General features: G+C 38.6%; 1 protein-coding gene across 4 annotated transcripts in view; it reads right to left on the bottom strand.

Moving 5' to 3' along the window:
* Positions 1-14,366: 14,366 nt before the first annotated feature.
* LOC134227912 (tachykinin-like peptides receptor 86C) overlaps positions 14,367-19,253 on the bottom strand; it is a 421,610-nt gene continuing 416,723 nt past the window's right edge. For all 4 annotated transcript variants that reach the window (XM_062709627.1, XM_062709634.1, XM_062709621.1 and 1 more), the window contains one exon: positions 14,367-15,011. In XM_062709627.1, the coding sequence (XP_062565611.1) occupies positions 14,710-15,011 (302 nt within the window). In that variant the 3' untranslated portion in view covers positions 14,367-14,709. The remainder of the gene's footprint in view (positions 15,012-19,253) is intronic.

Genomic DNA, 19,253 nt, shown 5'->3' with positions numbered 1-19,253 from the left:
GTCTAGCTGTACTTATAATAAGCAAATTTGAAAATCCTAATTGAAAAAACACTTTCGTTGCTTGAAAGCTGAAAATAGTAATTGAAAAAAAAAACCTAAAATTTGTTCACGCTCCCTATGAAGCAATTAATTTTAAAAATCCTAGTTTTAGCTCGCTTATGATTTATAAACGTTTCGTAAATGTTCGGTGGTTTACTTCGCAGACTCAAAATCACACTACACCAAGCCTTTCCGGAATTCACCGCGAAAATACTCCAACTTCCAAACTCGTATTCTTTTAGTTTGCTTTTCTCAATGATTGGTAGCTAAACTGACCATTCACTCACATCCACGACCCCTCTTAATGAAAAAGTTGTATTGAAATTCAATCTTCAGTCGGTTACCTGTTTTGTGTGCTTTTGGAAAAATTGGTCAATGAAGTCTGGACGTTTTCCCAGAGACTTCTGCAGACACGCTATTGGTATTCAAGTGTACCCGGGCACTGAGAATCTACACAAATTTCAGTTGGGCGCTAAGTGTAACTAATGGGGCAGCCTTCACTTCGGCACACATGAGACTCCCCTCCTCGTAACCTCAGGGTCGGCATACGCGCTTGACTCTTTGCGACCAAGAAAACACTTGAATACCGTTTTGCAGTTTAACCCACTTTATTTTACGTAGCACACAGGTACCTTCACTCCCACTTTCTTAATCGGCTATCTCCTACCTTCTCACTATCTTTTTTTGTTCCGCTTCTTCTGTTGACGGGGCCCCTTCACCGTTTCACCACCTTCACACGCCTTTCCTCCGTTTCTCCTCCAAGCAGACGATGATCGCTTGTCCCTTCGCAGCGGAGCTGCTCCTTGACCGAGTCGCTCGGGGATGGGTTCGACGGCGTCACGGCCCTTCAAGCAAAATGGCGGCTACCACGGACAAGGCTTCTGCGGACCTTCTCGAGCAGGAATAGCGGCTCGGAACTTAGTACCGCGCTAGTGGCCGGAACTATAACTCGTCACTGGACGTTCTTCGAGCCCACACGGTCCGGAAACACAGGTAACAACCAAGGAAAATTCAACCGAAGAACAAAAAGGGGTCCTGCGAGCACATTAGGGAAAGTGGTACCGTTTTTAGTTTTGGGAGGGGTTAGAGTTCTGGTCGAGGGTTTTTTACCTGGATGGCTTCTTCAACTTCACGGCTTTCACTGTCTCACAAGGACAAGGCTTTCCTTCCACTTGCTTCTAATTGATGCTTTCTATAAATGTTTAGACGTCTGTCGTGTTTGGATATCGCTTTCAAAATGATTCCAAGCAATGGCGCATATCCTTCCAGAACCCTCGACCAAGTTAATTTCCTCCGAGCTTTTCGCTTATCATGGCGCCATCAACGCCACCCCAATGGCCGCCCATTTTTCCGTGATGCTGCGACTGGTGGTGAATAGCGGAACTGGTTTGTGGTGTGGCTGCATCCTTTCCGGTGGGTGATGGGTGGTTGTGATGCTTCACGCATATTCAAATGTGTTTTTGGTGTCTTAATACATTTATCATACGGAACAAAAACGCGAAAATCTCACACATCTCGAAATGACAGACACACCACATGTTACAAACTCTATTCGATCGGAGCGAGCGTCTTGCGGAGTCCAAAGTATGTACGATTTCCAGCCACTATACGTCTACGAATTTCTCTGCTGGTATCATTTTCGGCAGTCACCAGTGAGCCCAAGTACACAAATTCATCTACCACCTCGATTTCGTCACCACTGATGCCAACTCGCGGTGGGTGGCTCACATTGTCTTCTCTTGAACCTCTTCCTATCATGTACTTCGTCTTCGACGTGTTGATGACTAGTTCGATCAGCTTGGCTTTCCTCTTCAGTCTGATGTAGGTTTCCTCCATCTTCTCAAAGTTACGTGCCATAATATCTATGTTGTCATCCCGTAACACGGTAGATCACTTTGACGTAGTGTGTTGCGGTGTAAGATCTACCAAACAGAGCCCTAGCTTAATCCATTTTCCTAGCTAGGGCAATAAGTTGTGGTAATTAAGGATTCATCGTATTTAGTCCCCGCTACCAACAGCAGTCTCAGAAATAAAACGTAATTAATGTTACCTTGCAGACAGTTGAAAGACTCGAATTCCTCTGGTTTGAGGCTAAACTGTATGCAACGGAAACAAATTTTCAAGCAATTAGTTAAAAAACCTCGGTACCCGTCCCTAGGCTGAACTGACTGCTGGAAAAATCGAGTTAGGGGTTTTAATACGTACTAACTCTTCTTGAACTGGTGAACAATGGTAGTGAGAGGAACACACGGAAGTTCTTATTACTAAACAAATTCTCTTGCTTGAAATGGTCTTGTAGACAGAGCTTATAACCGTTTCAAAAGGACCTCTTTGAATTTTTAAGAAACACAGCGGCTTATGCGCCACCCCCAACGATTGAGGGACCACTGGTCGTGTGATGTTACGTTGCCCGACTAAGCTAATTTAGCATGAGTTTAATTCTCGGGGAGTTCTGAACGGTTGGAGAGTAATTGTAACGATGGCTATGATTTTGAATGAAATCCAACTGAAGCGGACGAAAACGAAAGAGTGAATCAATTCGCACGTGCTCAGAAAAACGAAGTGGAACGGAAAAAAAACGTAACCCGGGCGAACTAATATACCACAGGGCTCAGGTAGCATAAATGTATGTAGAAAGGTAAGTTTAGCTTAAATTCATTTTAATTATATTATGTTTTTTTCGTTTAATATAGTTGTGTGTCAGTGTATGTGTTGTGTTGTGTGTTCATGAGTGACATACCTGCGCAGGGTTTTAGCAAACGACGACTCCTGGTTCACCGGAGGTTCGCAGATTCATGCGATGATCTCCGTCGCAGAGGCGGGACTAGTCCGATCTCCGGGGGCACCAAGATGTTGGGCACCAGCGTCGTTAGGGCGTGCTCGAAAAAACCAACGGCCGATCTATAGTTGCGGGGAGGACGTCGGCAGCTCCAGTACGCTGCCCGATCGTACGTAAACCGCACGCAGGTAGGCCGGAGGATGTCTTCTCTACCCGTTTGTCTGCCAGAAACTGGCGGGCCGGAACGAGCTGTCGCCACAGAAAACGCGCCACGCGGGCGGGAGCCGAATCAAGATGGCGGATGTCTAGATCCACGGATTCTAGGTCCAAACAAAAAAGCGCCTGTTGGACGCTATTGTCCAACGTTAAAAGAATTAAATAATATACTCAAATGAATTTTAAAAGCATTATTACCTTTTATAAAGAAGAAAAACTCACAAGAGCAGAGTTTTCGCCACTTGTGGTATAAATATAAACCGGAACTAAATAAATATGAAAAGCAAAAAAAAATAGTTTTAAATCACTTCACTTCGCTGGTTATATTAATTAGGAATTATTTTAGGCACTTTTAATTTTAATTTACTAGTATTACTTTAAATTTAATCACCTTGAATAAAAAACGAAAAGGCTAGGAACCACGGTGACTAACTTCTGTACTCTAGCCGACGGATTTTGGAAATGAGCGAGAAGAATGGACATTGCAGTAAATGTCCAACAAAATCAAAAAAAAGTCACTATTAATACTAACACACTTAAATTTATACGAGTCCACAGTTTATTATTTTCAAATTCATATGCCATCTTTACATAATCCGAGAACTTATAAAAATGTTATTTAAGCTTAATTGGGAATGGTTCATGAAATAATATTTTCTTGTGCTACAACTTAGTTATTTATTTTAGAGTTTTAAGTTTATTTGTGTTAATCAAAGAATATTACCTACAGACCCTAACAATATACAGACAACGTTACATCACTCCACACACTTTTATGAAAATTTGATCAATGGACGATTGATCAAATTTTCATAACCCTATATTTAATAATTTCATGGAATGTTATCTAACCCAACATATAAATGCAATACCAATTGCTCCAATTTTTTGGACACCAATACTGTAACATATAAATTTATAGTGAAGCGCAGCTGTCGGTAAATGACCGTACGATAAACAACATCTACTCTATTGGATAATAATCCAACGAAGTTGTAGATAGAAAAGACTTTAATAACACTGAAATGTAACGTAAACAAAGCCTGGTGTATATTACTCAACATCGATGTGTCTCGACCAATAGTACCTAAAACACCAGCTTCAAAATCAGCATTCAATCAACCTTATCAACATATGTGCCATTGACCAACTTGTTGACTTTCCGCTCTTTAACGTAAACAAACTTTAAATCATAACATTCTACCACATCAACATTGTGTTGACTAATACTATAAAATGTTACATACATATTGAATATATTGCGAAATATTTCAAAAACATCGCATGCCTACCGACAGCCATGCGTTCAGCCCTGCTGATGAAGTTGACAAATCAATGAACATATGTTCATTATTATGACAGAAGTAAAGTGAATTCAACATGGAAATGGACGAAGCGTGCTTTTCAACGGAGCTGTAGATTTCTTCGAAAAACTGTGGATTAACATATCAAAACCCGGGGAGTATACGATTAACTTGTTTGTTTTTATCCTACTAAATAATTTATTTTCTTTTTCAGATGGATAACCACCGAAAACAGACGAAAAACCTGCTTAACTTTGCTGTCATTATGCTCGAGCTTGCGCTGAAAGATGGCAGTTTATGCAATGCTTACACCTTACGCACACCTACATCTACTAGTGAACACGTTATATTGAATTGTTTTCCTGTTTACCTACGCGCATCATACCTATGAATCAACGGAGTAATTACCTGAGTGGAGTTCATTCCGACCATTGAAATGATTATTTACACCTGATGTGATTATGCTGTACTATTATGAATGAAAGTGAATTGTTTACTAATATTAGGTCTAAGAGTGAATTTATACAAGAGAAGATTATTTACAAATACATGTAAACTAACATTTTAGTTTATATTCTGCCGTTTTGATTTCGTACGTGTTTTTATAGGTGTTTTTTTTCCTTTAGTAATTTTCATAGAGATAAATTCATAGCTTTTTCGCGTGTTTTATTTACATTTTTTTGAGAAAGGTTGCGTGATAGATGCCTAATCGTTTCCCTGAGCTATCTATCAATTCATAGCTATCTCCCAGTACTTTTGCAACTTCTGCTTCTGTGTATCTAGGAGCCAACTTGGCACAGAAATTCTTGCCTTTATCTGACAAGAACATGGTCTTTTTGAGAACTTTTTCCCCAACCTGATACCTCGGTGCGTTTGAATTGGATCTCAGGTTGTAATATTTTGCTTGTTTCATATACGCATCTTGTAAATTTTTACGCACCTGTTCGTATAGACGGTTTCTATCCTCATCTGATAGTGTGTGAGATTGATTAGATTGGTTTAATGTTTCGTATTCTCGGCCATCAGAAATAATGTTCCGACCGAACGTGAGAAAATACGGAGTATGTTTTGTGGAATCATGGCTCGCATTTCTGATAGCATTGGCAATGCTATGAATGTTATCTGCCCAGGTCTTGTGATTTTCTTTAATTGTGGCTCGTATTGCCGCTGTTATCACCCGATTAACCCTTTCTGAGTTGTTGACCTGGGGTGATATGCAGGCGTTAGCCAATGAGTTATCCCATAATGCGCCAACAAGTCTTTGAATAATTTTGAAGTGAATTGGCTGCCATTGTCCGTTAGCACTACTTGAGGTGTCCCGAACAGTAGGAAAATAGACTGTTCCAAAAATTTTACCAAAGACGAAGCTGTTGCTTGTGTGAATGGCTGTATTAAAACAAACTTTGTGAACACGTCTGTAACAACTAGAAGGCATGTGTTCCGCGCCTTACCAGACGGTGGGAATGGTCCTAAGTAGTCTAGTGTCAAGAATTGGAACGGGTGACTACAGTGCTGTTTTTGGGAACCCATAGGCGGCACATTATTGATATTGGTACTTTTTGAAGTTTTGCAAGGCATACATGTTTTACAAAACTTTTTAGTATCGAGAGACATTCCTGGCCAATAAAAGCGTTCTTTTAATTTAATTATAGTTTTTCATAGCCCAGATGAGCTGGTTCGTGAGCTGCTTGGATAATGCCAATCCGGTTGTGTTTGGGCGGATAGTGCTTCCAAATGAATCGTTTATCTTCAATTTTCGAAGTGTTTTGAACTAATTTGTAGATATTATTTCCTACTATTTTGAAATCAGTGAAATTTCCTGGATTCTTTGTAATTTTATCGTGTAATATTGCATAATCGTCAACAATCTGAACAACTTCGATCCTCGAAAGACAATCAGCAAGGACGTTTTCCTTGCCCTTCCTATACACAATAGTGAAATCATATGATTGAAGTTTTAGAGACCAGCGCAGGAGCCTAGAGTTTCCATTCGCAGCCGTGATTGTGAACAACCAGGTAATACTTTTTGCGTCGGTAACTACTTTGAAAGTTGTACCTTCTATGTAGTGTCGAAAGTTTTCGATAGCTAATAACACTGCCAAGCATTCTTTTCTGTCGCAGCATACTTGCGTTGCGTGCTTGACAACTTTTGCTAAAATAAGCAATAATTCGTTTACCTTCAGGGTGGTCTTGCAGCAATGCCGCCCCGACTGCAAGCTGGGATGCATCAGTCTCAATGACGAAAGGCAGATCGTATCGCGGGTTAGCGAGCACTGGCGAGGAAGTCAATACTGATTTCAGCTGTTCTAGTGCCTGGTCTGCTTCCTCTGTCCATTTAAATCTCTTTGATTTTTAAGAAGGTCTGTTATTGGGGTTGTCAGATGACTGTAATTGTTAATAAACTTTTGATAAAAGCCCATTAGGCCCATGAGTCTACGAACATCTCTGATTGATTTGGGACGAGGATAGTTGAGGATTGGCTCTAATTTTGAACTATCGATGGCCAATCCGTTTTCAGTTAATAGGTATCCTAAATATTTTACTTGTCGTCTACAAAAACGACTTTTTTCAACGGATATTGTTAAGCCTGCTTTAGCTAATCGCTTGGCCACCTCTTTTAACAGACGGAAGTGGTCATCTAAGGTTTCTGTCGCTATAACGATGTCATCTAAATATATGAATACGTAAGGTTCCAGATCGAATCCCATCGGCTCATAGTGAAGGGAGCGTTTTTAAGGCCGAAAGGGACAACTTTAAATCTGAAGAGCCCTTTTGGCGTTCGAAAAGCAGTATAGTTTTTAGAAGTTTCTTTCAATGGGACTTGGAAATATGCGTCCTTTAAATCGATAATACTAAAGTATTTGGCCTTTTGCAACCTGTGAAAAATTTCGTTCATGTTGCGCATGGGGTAGGCATCTTTTTTTGTAATAGAGTTAATCTTTCTCGAATCGAGGCAGACACGAATTTTCCCATTTGGCTTTTTTACAGGTACTAACGGACTAGCAAATTCGCTAGTACATTCTTCGATTACGTCCAGTTTCTCATATCGTTCTAGTTCCTTTTCTATGTTCTCCCATACTTTAGGCGAGTATCTATACATCAGGAGGTCTCGCATTTTCGCGCCCTCTACAATTTCAATTTCATGTTCTATTAATTTTGTGCGACCTAGCTTATTCTCACTGGTCCACTGAAAGCCCTTTAGCGTTTCTATTAGTTGTTTTCTTTGTTCAGTACTTAATTCATGTTCTGTTTCTATATTGTCTATTCCTTGTTCTGGGTCAGCTGGCAAGTCTAGCGATGGAAGTTCTAATGACTCATCTTCTTCGGGTTTTGCCTTGTGAGTTATACCCGTTTCATTTTCAGTTAGTTCAAGTGCGCATATTTTTAGACAAATTTCGGGTTCTAAATTGTTGTCGGTTAATTCTGAATGGGAATCATGGCTAATAAAATTAATCATTGGCTGGCCGTTGACGTTCAACAAATCAATATCGGTCAATCCATTGTCGCACCTTATCATTGGCCTAATACCGAAAGCGTTCCAAAATCCATACCCAATATTAAAGTTTTCGAAAGCTGGGGCACAATAATCGTTGGAATAACCTTTGTAATACCTGCAAAAGTATACGGTATGTTGGCATAACCAACGCATTCGTGTGTCGTATTGTCGGCGGTGCTTATTAAAACGGTTGCATTCAAGAGTTTAAGTCCATGCTTACGGATCAATTTAGTTGAATTCAATACACTTATGCTAGCTCCCGAGTCAAGTAAAGCCATGATAGGTGTATCTAATATTGCGACTCGAATTTTTGGGCATAAATTAGGGTTAACTTTAACAAGCATAGTTTCTTGATATTTTGAAAATTATCAGAGTGTTTTGGGACCACTTGAATCGTTTGCGAGATGGACGGGCTCCCACTAGTGCATCCCTGCATCTAGTTTAACGATTGTTGTTGTGTGTTTGGTAAGGTTTGAGTATTTGGCCGTGTTTGTGGGTGATTTCGTTCGCATGTTTTTGTAGTGCGACCGAGATTACCACACGCATAGCAGAAAATCAATTTAGCCTCGTTGCAGGTTCTCCAATGGTGTCCTGCTTTCTGGCAGTTCCAACATTTTACTGTGGACGTGTCAATTACTTGTGAATTTTGAGTGTTAGAAGAAGCGTTTGGTTTTTGAACATTGTTTGAAATTTTCAATTTCCTTTGAAGCGCATTTATGAAATAATCGTCTGTTGACGAATACTCATTCTCTGAACCGCCTTGAGCATCGATATTTTGGATTTCGTTTCGAGTGGTTTGGCCAGATCGATATAGATTTGGATCAGTTGCATCGATGCGATGATTAAGATCCAATAAGTGTTCCAGGTTTTTAACACGTGTGGTGGCCAACTTAGATTTATAATGGGGCCGCATATTCTCCCACACGATTTCGAAAACGGTTCGTGAATAATATGGGAGTTTCAGACATCCGTCCAACTTTTTATCTTACGTAACGAATACCACAAACGTTTCCCCCTTTTTTGGCGTAGCTCTCTCAATGGAGCGCGTATACCACGGTCGCGGTTGGGATTTCCAAACCTAACCCGAATCTCGTTTTCAAAGGTTTCCCATGTCCTACAATGGTCTTCTCTAGTGAACCACCAGTCACTTGCCTCACCTTTCAATTTATAATGTATTTTATCAAGCAATTCTCTTTTTCCTACTCTTTCGTGTTTTGCTAGTTTTTTAGCCCTATTCAAGAAATCCTCTACCTGCATAGACCTAGTGTCTCCGGTAAAAACGATATCCCAGTTTTCCACTCTCGATCTTGATGATCGATAATAGTTATCATAATCGTCCCTATAACGCCTTGGAGGCGTTATCGATCTACGAAAACGTCTGTATCTGTTTAATCTTCTGTGGTTGTCATGTTCTGTGCTGCTATCACTTGTAGAAGCTGTGGAGCATCTACCCCTTGACCTATATGCTACTTCTCTGTGTTTATCTTTTCGTTCATGTTCCCACATTTCACTCTCATGCGAGTCAGAATTTTCAGCTGACGAATAAAATGTCCTAGTTTTATACAGCCGCTTTTCTCTTTCACTTGTTTGTTTCCTTTTTTGTCATTCTTATCAGCCCGTGTTTCTCCTTTTCTTTCCTCCGGTTTCTCCTTCCCGGGCCTTTTGATTTTTTTCATTGTTTGTATCAGCTTCACTATCTTCATTCTCACATTTATTATCTATTGTTGGATCTGACCTCCTGTTTCTATTATCTTCTGCTCTTCCTTTTCTCTCTTTCGGCCAAGTTCCTGTCCTACTTTTTTCTTCTGTTTTTGATTTAAACATAAGTGTATTCGAATTAGCATTTCCTTGTACTAGTGCTTTAGGGTTCGGATTTCTCCATGAATCCTTCAGTCCTTTTGCTCCTTCTCCTAATCCTAGATCGAGATCTGTATCATCATTAAGATGCTCAGGGTCATAAGTTACCCTTTGCCTGTATGCTCTTAAAATTTCTTCGATCTGTTTACAACAGTCACTTTTATTTCCTTTTCCTCCTCATCTGTAGCATTTGAATATGATAACCTAATTAAGTAGTGTCTAAGCCTAGAAACGATTCCATAATCGAATGATTCACGTAAACTTCTCTTTAGCGTTTTTAAAACATTTTCAAGATTAGTTGCTTCATCTTTAATTTTGAGACCGGTATCATACAGCTTCGGTTCTGTTCTTTCTGTTTTGTACGCGTACCTCAAAGCTCTTCTTTTATCCTCCAATTTAGCATCAACTTCAACATTCACATTTCGAAGCGTTATTTCGAAATTTAGCTCATCTTCTGTCAAATGATCAGCGTTAGGTAGAATGTAGAATCTTACCATTTTGTTATCAGCCTATCAAATTATCAGCAAAAATAAATAAACTCAGTTCAATCTATTTAATTCGGACTAACTGTTCTGGAATTCAAATAATAACAAAAAAAAAAAATCAAATCAAATAAACAAAATAAAGTAACGAAAATTCAATTCAACTTATTTTAACTTCAAATTCAAATTCAAATGATATAGATTATTATAAAAAGACTTAAATTTAGAATAAACTTTATAAAATAATAAGAAATATGACTGAAAAAATATTGAACGTATAGTAAAAAAAAGAGTGGAAAGTGAAAGTTGTTTTAATTATGTTGGAAACTAATTTTAAATAAATTCAAGCAATTGGATTTTATTTTACGTGGGCGCCACTATAACCGTTTCAAAATGACCTCTTCGAATTTTTAAGAAACACAGCGGCTTATGCGCCACCCCCAACGATTGAGGGACCACTGGTCGTGTGATGTTACGTTGCCCGACTAAGCTAATTTAGCATGAGTTTAATTCTCGGGGAGTTCTGAACGGTTGGAGAGTAATTGTAACGATGGCTATGATTTTGAATGAAATCCAACTGAAGCGGACGAAAACGAAAGAGTGAATCAATTCGCACGTGCTCAGAAAAACGAAGTGGAACGGAAAGAAAACGTAACCTGGGCGAACTAATATACCACAGGGCTCAGGAAGCATAAATGAATGTAGAAAGGTATGTTTAGCTTAAATTCATTTTAATTATATTATGTATCTTTTTTCGTTAAACATAGTTGTGTGTCAGTGTGTGTGTTGTGTGTTGTGTGTTCATGAGTGACATACCTGCGCAGGGTTTTAGCAAACGACGACTGCTGGTTCACCGGAGGTTCGCAGATTCATGCGATGATCTGCCGTCGCAGAGGCGGGACTAGGCCTATCTCCGGGGGGCACCAAGATGTTGGGCACCAGCGTCGTTAGGGCGTGCTCGAAAAAAAACCAACGGCCGATCTATAGTTGCGGGGGAGGACGTCGGCAGCTCCAGTACGCTGCCCGATCGTACGTAAACCGCACGCAGGTAGGCCGGAGGATGTCTTCTCTACCCCGTTTGTCTGCCAGAAACTGGCGGGCCGGAACGAGCTGTCGCCACAGAAAACGCGCCACGCGGGCGGGAGCCGAATCAAGATGGCGGATGTCTAGATCCACGGATTCTAGGTCCAAACAAAGCGCCTGTTGGACGCTATTGTCCAACGTTAAAAGAATTAAATAATATACTCAAATGAATTTTAAAAGCATTATTACCTTTTATAAAGAAGAAAAACTCACAAGAGCAGAGTTTTCGCCACTTGTGGTATAAATATAAACCGGAACTAAATAAATATGAAAAGCAAAAAAAAATAGTTTTAAATCACTTCACTTCGCTGGTTATATTAATTAGGAATTATTTTAGGCACTTTTAATTTTAATTTACTAGTATTACTTTAAATTTAATCACCTTGAATAAAAAAACGAAAAGGCTAGGAACCACGGTGACTAACTTCTGTACTCTAGCCGACGGATTTTGGAAATGAGCGAGAAGAATGGACATTGCAGTAAATGTCCAACAAAAATCAAAAAAAAGTCAGTATTAATACTAACACACTTAAATTTATACGAGTCCACAGTTTATTATTTTCAAATTCATATGCCATCTTTACATAATCCGAGAACTTATAAAAATGTTATTTAAGCTTAATTGGGAATGGTTCATGAAATAATATTTTCTTGTGCTACAACTTAGTTATTTATTTTAGAGTTTTAAGTTTATTTGTGTTAATCAAAGAATATTACCTACAGACCCTAACAATATACAGACAACGTTACAAGCTAAATCCCGGGTTTGTATCTTTACTGGTGATATTCTAGAAGCAAGACAAGGATGTGGCTAGGGCTCCGATGCATGGCCAAAAACAGTATTACCGTTCTGTTTTCTCAAGACAGGATTAATTTCCTATTGATAAGGGGCGCGCCTTCAATGGGATTGCTCTCTGTGAAGGGTCTAAATAGCGGGACCTTTGTTATGGTGCTCTTGAGAAAACAAAACAACAACTGTATCGAAACCGATACTGCATTGCTTATCAATAGTAATGGCGTACTTCGACATGCACTTAAACACTAAAGATACGGGTAACGCTACAATAGATCTAATAACTGGTCGCAGTGGTACACCCGAACAGAAAAAAAAATCTATGTCGTCGGCGAAACCAAATGGCTAGACGGACTTATTGAAAATTGTACCACTCGTATTAATCTTTGTTGTTCTTCATCCGGCCAATCTCCTCCTGGATTTCCTGGAGATCTGGGGCCGGTAGAATTATGTCCTGTGCGCGTTCCCCCAGGTCCATCACCATACCGCCGTCTTCGTCTGCCACATCGCCACATCGGCCCTTACGTGAACGGTTCAACTTCTCATAGAACTTTCGTGTGTTATTAGTGCGGTACAGTTTCTTCATCTCTTCACGGTCTCGATCTTCTTGCTGACGCTTTTTCCTCCGGAAAATCGAGTTTTGTCTGTTCCGCGCCTGTTTATATCGTGCCTCGTTCGCCCTCGTGCGGTGTTGCAGCAATCTCGCCCATGCTGCATTCTTCTCTTCTACTAACTGCTCACATTCGCCGTCATACCAGTCGTTTCTCTGATCCGGGGGCACCGTGCCAAGTGCAGCGGTTGCGGTACCAATGGCGGATCGAATATCTCTCCAGCCATCTTCAAGAGACGCTGCGCCTAGCTGCTCTTCCATTGGGAGTGCCACTTCCAGCTGTTGTGCGTATTCTTGGGCTAGCCTTGTAGCCGCCCAACACGACTTCGACGCGTGTTGTACACCATCGAGAGTTTTGAGCGCAGGCATACTGCAACGAGGTAGCGGTCGGATTCAATATTCGCACTGCGGTAAGTGCGTACGTTCGTGATGTCGGAGAAGAATTTGCCGTCGATTAGAACGTGGCCGATTTGGTTTTCCGTTTCTTGGTTAGGTGATTTCCATGTGGCCTTGTGGATATTTTTGCGGGGAAAGAAGGTGCTTCGGACTACCATTCCGATATATAGTAAGTCTTCCATTTAATGAGTCGGTGAATCAACTTGGGAACAACCGAAATTTGGCGATGCGTAGATTTCTTTCGTTGGAGAGAAGATTCAAGAAAAATCCGGAACTAAAGAAGCAATATTGTCAATTCATCGATGAGTATAAAGAAATGGGGCACTGCCACGAAGTAAACGTATCCGATGCTACCAACCAAGGCGTTTACTACTTGCCCCATCAAGCCGTTCTCCGTCCATCAAGTTCTACAACCAAAATCCGAGTAGTTTTTGATGCGTCAGCAAAGGCAGCTCCCGCTGAAAAGTCGTTGAATGACGTTCTACGAGTCGGGTCCGTACATGAAACCGATGGGAATTTTAGTTTAGGGGGCTAAAACGTCAGTGTTCGGAATATGAGTCATGTTCGGGATTCGCGTCCAAATGATATATTCTAATTCATTTGCCGAGGTGAAACATGTGCTTAAGTTTCATAATATGAGTCAAAACGGTACCTAATGTTTTACCCGTCTCGTCAACAATGTTTCACAAAAAATCATGTTAAACCACATCCCAATATCCGTATAGGTATTCGCTCTGGATTAATTTCAATGGATTGTGGCTCGTTATTATTCTTTTCTTTCCATCACTGTGATACATACAACAAATAAATCTGTTTCCTACCAACGGGCCTTGAAGTAAACATCAGAGTTCCAGCTTTGGAAAACATAGTTTCCTGCTATTTAATTTCCAGTCAAACAGCATGCCCGCTAGGGATTTTCGATCAATATTTATTTTGGTCTCCTCTATACATTTGCGTCCAGCAGAAACTCTTGTGAAGTTACACTGCCGCAAAGTGGAAGCTCTCTCTCCACTCCATATTAACAATTTGCCCGACCGGACGCTTTTATCTATTTTTCAAATAAATACATGGCGACCGGATCGAACCGTTTCGTACCATCATTGCATTTGGAGTTGCAGTTTTTAATACCAATACTTAGTACCTACCCGGCCAGAGAGCGATTCGCATTGAAGCTTTCGCATCCGTTGCATTATTTGCACTGATATTAGTAATTTTCAACATGAACGCAAATAAGAGGTTCTGCCTGCGAAATGGAGTCGGTTTTCGAATAAATTGAATAAATTACGAAGAGATTTGTCATTGATTTTTTTATTGTGTCGATGATTTCTATTTGCATTTTTAATGCGTCGTTGATAAAGTTATCGACATCTATTTAATAAATTATGACATATTTCACAGGACATATACCTAAACTAATCGTTGTCTGAATCTGCTGATTCTATAGAAAGATCATATTCTTTTTGTACTTGTATCAAAGTACGCAGTTTCAATTTGAAACTCTCCATTTCCAGTATTCAACACTAACTCAGTTGAAGTATTCCTTCCTTCTAATGAAATCTCCCGAATCCACAACCTAATATCACCATTGAATAAATCCTACTTACATGTTACCTTATTTGCTAAGCTCACTTTATCCTTAATCGTACTGTGGATGTCAGGAGTACTCGTGGCTATGGCTGCTGGACGAGTGCTCCTTTACCCGGTTGGACTGTGAGTCTTGGGAGTTCTGATGCCTCGGCAAGTAGTTGAGAGCTGGCGGCAGCTCGCTGATGTCCGTTGTCTGGTGACCGTCCAGTGCCGTCGGCTTTCCGTTGGCATTCTCGGCGATGTTCAGCACACTGACCATCCCTCGGTTGGGCCGGTTGATGGCCGGGATGGGAGCGGCAAGCCGCATCCGGTACTCCTCGGCACTGTGGTAATGCGGTCGCCACCGCACTGAAAGGGACCGTTGTCGATCTGGATGGGATGAGATAATCGAAAGGGGGGGGGGATATAATGATTAGACATTTCTTGTCGTGTGGGCTTTGCTAGCGTTTAAACGTGGGAAAAGCCATAAGAAAAAGTGAAGAGGGTTCGAAAATCACAACTTTATACTTGATTGGCATTTCTTGCTGAGTCCGATGTCTTGGCAAATTTTCAGGCTATTTGATGGTGATTCAGAAATAGTAGCAATGTGAATTTATCAACTCAAATGATAACGTCAAAGCTGTAGTTTGACTTTTAGTAATATTTTAATTTTAAGCATGATTTTCAAGAGCAAGAAATTTGTGGGCCAAAAACTATTGAAATAGTAATAAAAAACTCAAAGGTGCAGCCCAATAGGGTTATACGCAAAAGTGACGTAGGACTACGTAGCTATACAAAATGGATGGTATTTGTCATTATAGTTTGTGTCTCTTTATCAACATTGATACTTCGTGAAAAACGGATGGAATCAATTTGCGAACGTCAAAAATTTCTCCTAAGAAAAAAAAAAATATGTTTTTTGTACTTCCCGTCATCTTAAATTGAAATGTTCTGTTTTTCCATCAACTGAAATTGCGAAGAGGTTCCTGCCTTTACAAATCGTTAGTAGCAGCTTAAGATGAGCGTGCTAGTCGATTGAAACTTGGAGTCGATTGAAACTTGTCAGCTCTCTTCCAGATACATTCATAGTCTTCTCTGGGCTGTCAATATTAGGTCGAATATTAGTAATTGAATATTTATGCTTATTCTACAAATTAATAAATTATCTGAAATCTCAACACGTTTTAAATGAGTAAAGTAATTTATCACAGAGAACTGAATCCGATTTGCATCCAAGAGGCACTTTCCACGGCAAACATCAATACAAACAATGCTAATTATGTTTTTCTATACATAGTAAGCACATTCAGTGACAATCGAATGAATGAGTTGGTGGAGTAGTCGTCTGATTATGTCATTCTTTGTTTTGAATAATCTTGCGATGTTTGTCAAAATTCGAACTAAAGTTGCTTCATGAAGATGAATATTCTAGGCTCTGGTTGTCGGTCGTCTATCGACTCCAAACACAATGTCTTTGGCGTTCCAGTAATTTTATATAGGGTACCAAGACATTTCATTAGATTGTCTACCCAAAATTGTTTAAAAGACTACTAACAGCAAATCAGTAGTTGGAGCACCAGGCACAAAGATTATGTAAAATGGCATTTCAGTTGGGGCATTCTATTGCCAATGTATATGACTTCATTTCAGGTTTTATTTGATCTTTATTATTATTATTTTTTGCTATAGTTAGCTTGAAAAACTACTATAAACACATGACATAGTTTATTGTATTTCATGTATTCATTAGATTACTTTATTACTTAAATTATGAAGGTACGACCTGATAATCCATTGAAAGGAGCATCACGAATGGAAAAATGATTTATTTTTTATAACTTCTAATTAAAACATAAGTTTCAAGAAGTAGCTAAATCAAAATATGTATATTTGTGATATGTCTCCTCGATTGCTGCAATCCAAGAGTTAAATTGTACAGTTTTAATCAAGGATGAGATAAATCGTATAAAAATCATGCAAATCTCAACTTGAATTATCATAAAAACTTGGTAGTTTTCATTCGCATGAGAATTTGAAACATTTAGCGTTACTTTGAACACATTTCGCCACATATCACCAAAACGCAACATCAAAGAGACTAGGGGTAAACCTTAAAATTTGGAATTCATTGATAAGCTCTATTTTGAAATGATTTTTGTGGTAGTTTTACCGCATACCAAAGCATTAAAAACAGGATTTGGCTACCTGTCATACAGTCATATAACAGCGAAAGACTTTTCGTTGGGTCAGCATAGAAGCAAACTTTCCGTCAAAAAGGCAAATAGAACTGGATACTGCAGGTTAGTTATCTGAAATCCTCTCACAACTACTGATTTTTGTATCTGCAGTTCGTTAAATAAGCACAGCGAGATTAGATAAGGAAAATTAATGTATGGAAAGGAAAATTAATAAATTTCAATTTACATAAAAATCCTGTCTTGCAAGTTTGTTATTCTTTGGTCACCGATGAGAAAATCATACATAGTATGTATACTCTGAAGAACATTTTACTGAAATTACAACCATGGGTAGTTTAATTTAGATTTTTTCAGGAGCAACATTATGATCACCGGTCATAAAAGAGCTTATTTTATTTCATGCTATACATTCACTGCCGTGTGCGGCATAATTATCCCATTCGATTTTTCACTGATTTGCTAATGCTTATATATAGCATAACAGTCCCATCTGTAATTCTGTTTGTAATAATGTAAAATATGATATTTTTTCCACCTTGCAAAACTCTATATGATTTTTCGAATAATATACAAAGAAATCATATTTTTTTAGATGTAATAGGGGAACTGCTCCTGGAATTTATCTCATGGCTCCGATATTCATCCCGTCAAAAACAAAGCAATGGAAGGCCATTTGATTTGTTTCTTATTTTGTGTTTTTTTAGCTGTGAGCACGCATGTTTGTGCTGTATTTCTTTGTCTCGCGATGAGATGAATATATGTTCAGTGAGAAAAAGATCGGAAAAATTACCCTTTATAAATGTAAATAAATGAATAATTTGAAAAAAGATAATAAAATATATGTTAAATTCTTCTAGCTCTTTTGTTAAGGAAAATTATTCTAAAATTTTTGACTCGTGTGAATGATGATGAGAAGAACTTTTCCCACGTGAGTTTAGTGAAGTAATTTTAATCAACTAGCTATTCATAAAATAGAATTCCAATCTGTGGCTAGTACATGCATAATAAGGGGTGGTGTTAGCTGAATTGAACACCGTTCTTGATTAGCCACAGTTCAATAATAATAACATAATTTTTAGATCATTTAAGATAAAATACAATTCGTGGAAGAGAAAAACGTAATGTTCCATCCCTAATTATTTTTGGCTCACCTACCACAGGGCATAACAATCAAAGTTTCGATTAGCAACGCATTACCGAAATCGGACCTTACCTTTTTCGTATAAACAACAATTTTAAGAAGTATCAGGTGAAACAACAAGAATAAACTTTGAATATTCACGCACTATCCAGAACAATTCACTCTTGTTTAGTCTCCTGACAAAATGATTGCTACATATTGCCACAGACAAACGAACAATTTTTTTTGTGAGATCCATTGTATAGTAACAACAAACCGTCTGAAGAGCATATTTTAAGATAAACTACGTTGCGCTAAAGGCAAAAATGTGGAACATGTGATATTGCATATTTATTATATTTTGACCACGAAGGAGATTTATAGATTGTTACATCTGTTAGTTTTCAGGCTACTTTTATTATTTTTCAGCCTAGTAACTTCAGTCGAATTATATTTATCTTATTATATTTAATTGAATCTCCAAATATCGAAGTTTGTCATAGCGGGTGAGCCGACAGTGGGACTGGTTTGCTGATAATCAGTCAATTTAGTTAATAAATTGCGGCATAACAGTCCCATCCAATATATCATCAAAACTAAACAGGTATTTTTATAAATAATCAACAGGTTTATAAATAATCAAAGATATTAATGCATTATACATGTGGTACATTATATTGGTACATTATATCATATTGGTACATTATTTATTCAAAATATATGGTACACGCAAAATATTGATGTTTTGAGCGAAAACAACTAAAATTTAAAATGCGTTTTCCTTAATTCAGTGTTTTACGAATGGGACAACTATGCCACATGTTGGGTAGCGATTAGAAACTTTCCGTTACTGTTATTTTGTTTTTGTTCCAACACACTTCTACTTGTATGTTAACAGCATAATAATTAATTACAAATGCAATAATGGAATCCATTGAGGGTATAAATGTTTTAAAAAAATCGAAATAAAACATGCTCATAACCCATACACGAAACATGTAAACATATGTAAAATAAAAATCAAAATGAACGTAAATATTCAAAATATTTCTAGGTGTGCATCTTAGTTAATTTCAAGTTGAGATTCAATAAGGGTTGCTGATTGACTGATCAATGTGATTAAATAGCCATTATTTTCTCCTTATTTTTATTTTCATTCCCGTTGTTTTTGCGTTGAAGAAATAATGTTGCGGGCGGTCGACTCGAAACTCAAACACACAATCGATCACTTTGAGCGAAGGATGAACAATTAAACAAGATAATGCTAATATTCAAAAAATACTAACTAATAAGTAGAATAGAAGTTGCAAAGGT

Source organism: Armigeres subalbatus, chromosome 1 (genome assembly GCF_024139115.2).
Source record: "Armigeres subalbatus isolate Guangzhou_Male chromosome 1, GZ_Asu_2, whole genome shotgun sequence".
Classification (NCBI taxonomy): Eukaryota; Metazoa; Arthropoda; class Insecta; order Diptera; family Culicidae; genus Armigeres; species Armigeres subalbatus.
Note: the sequence above shows the minus strand (reverse complement) of the source record. Positions and strands in the feature narration are given on the sequence as shown.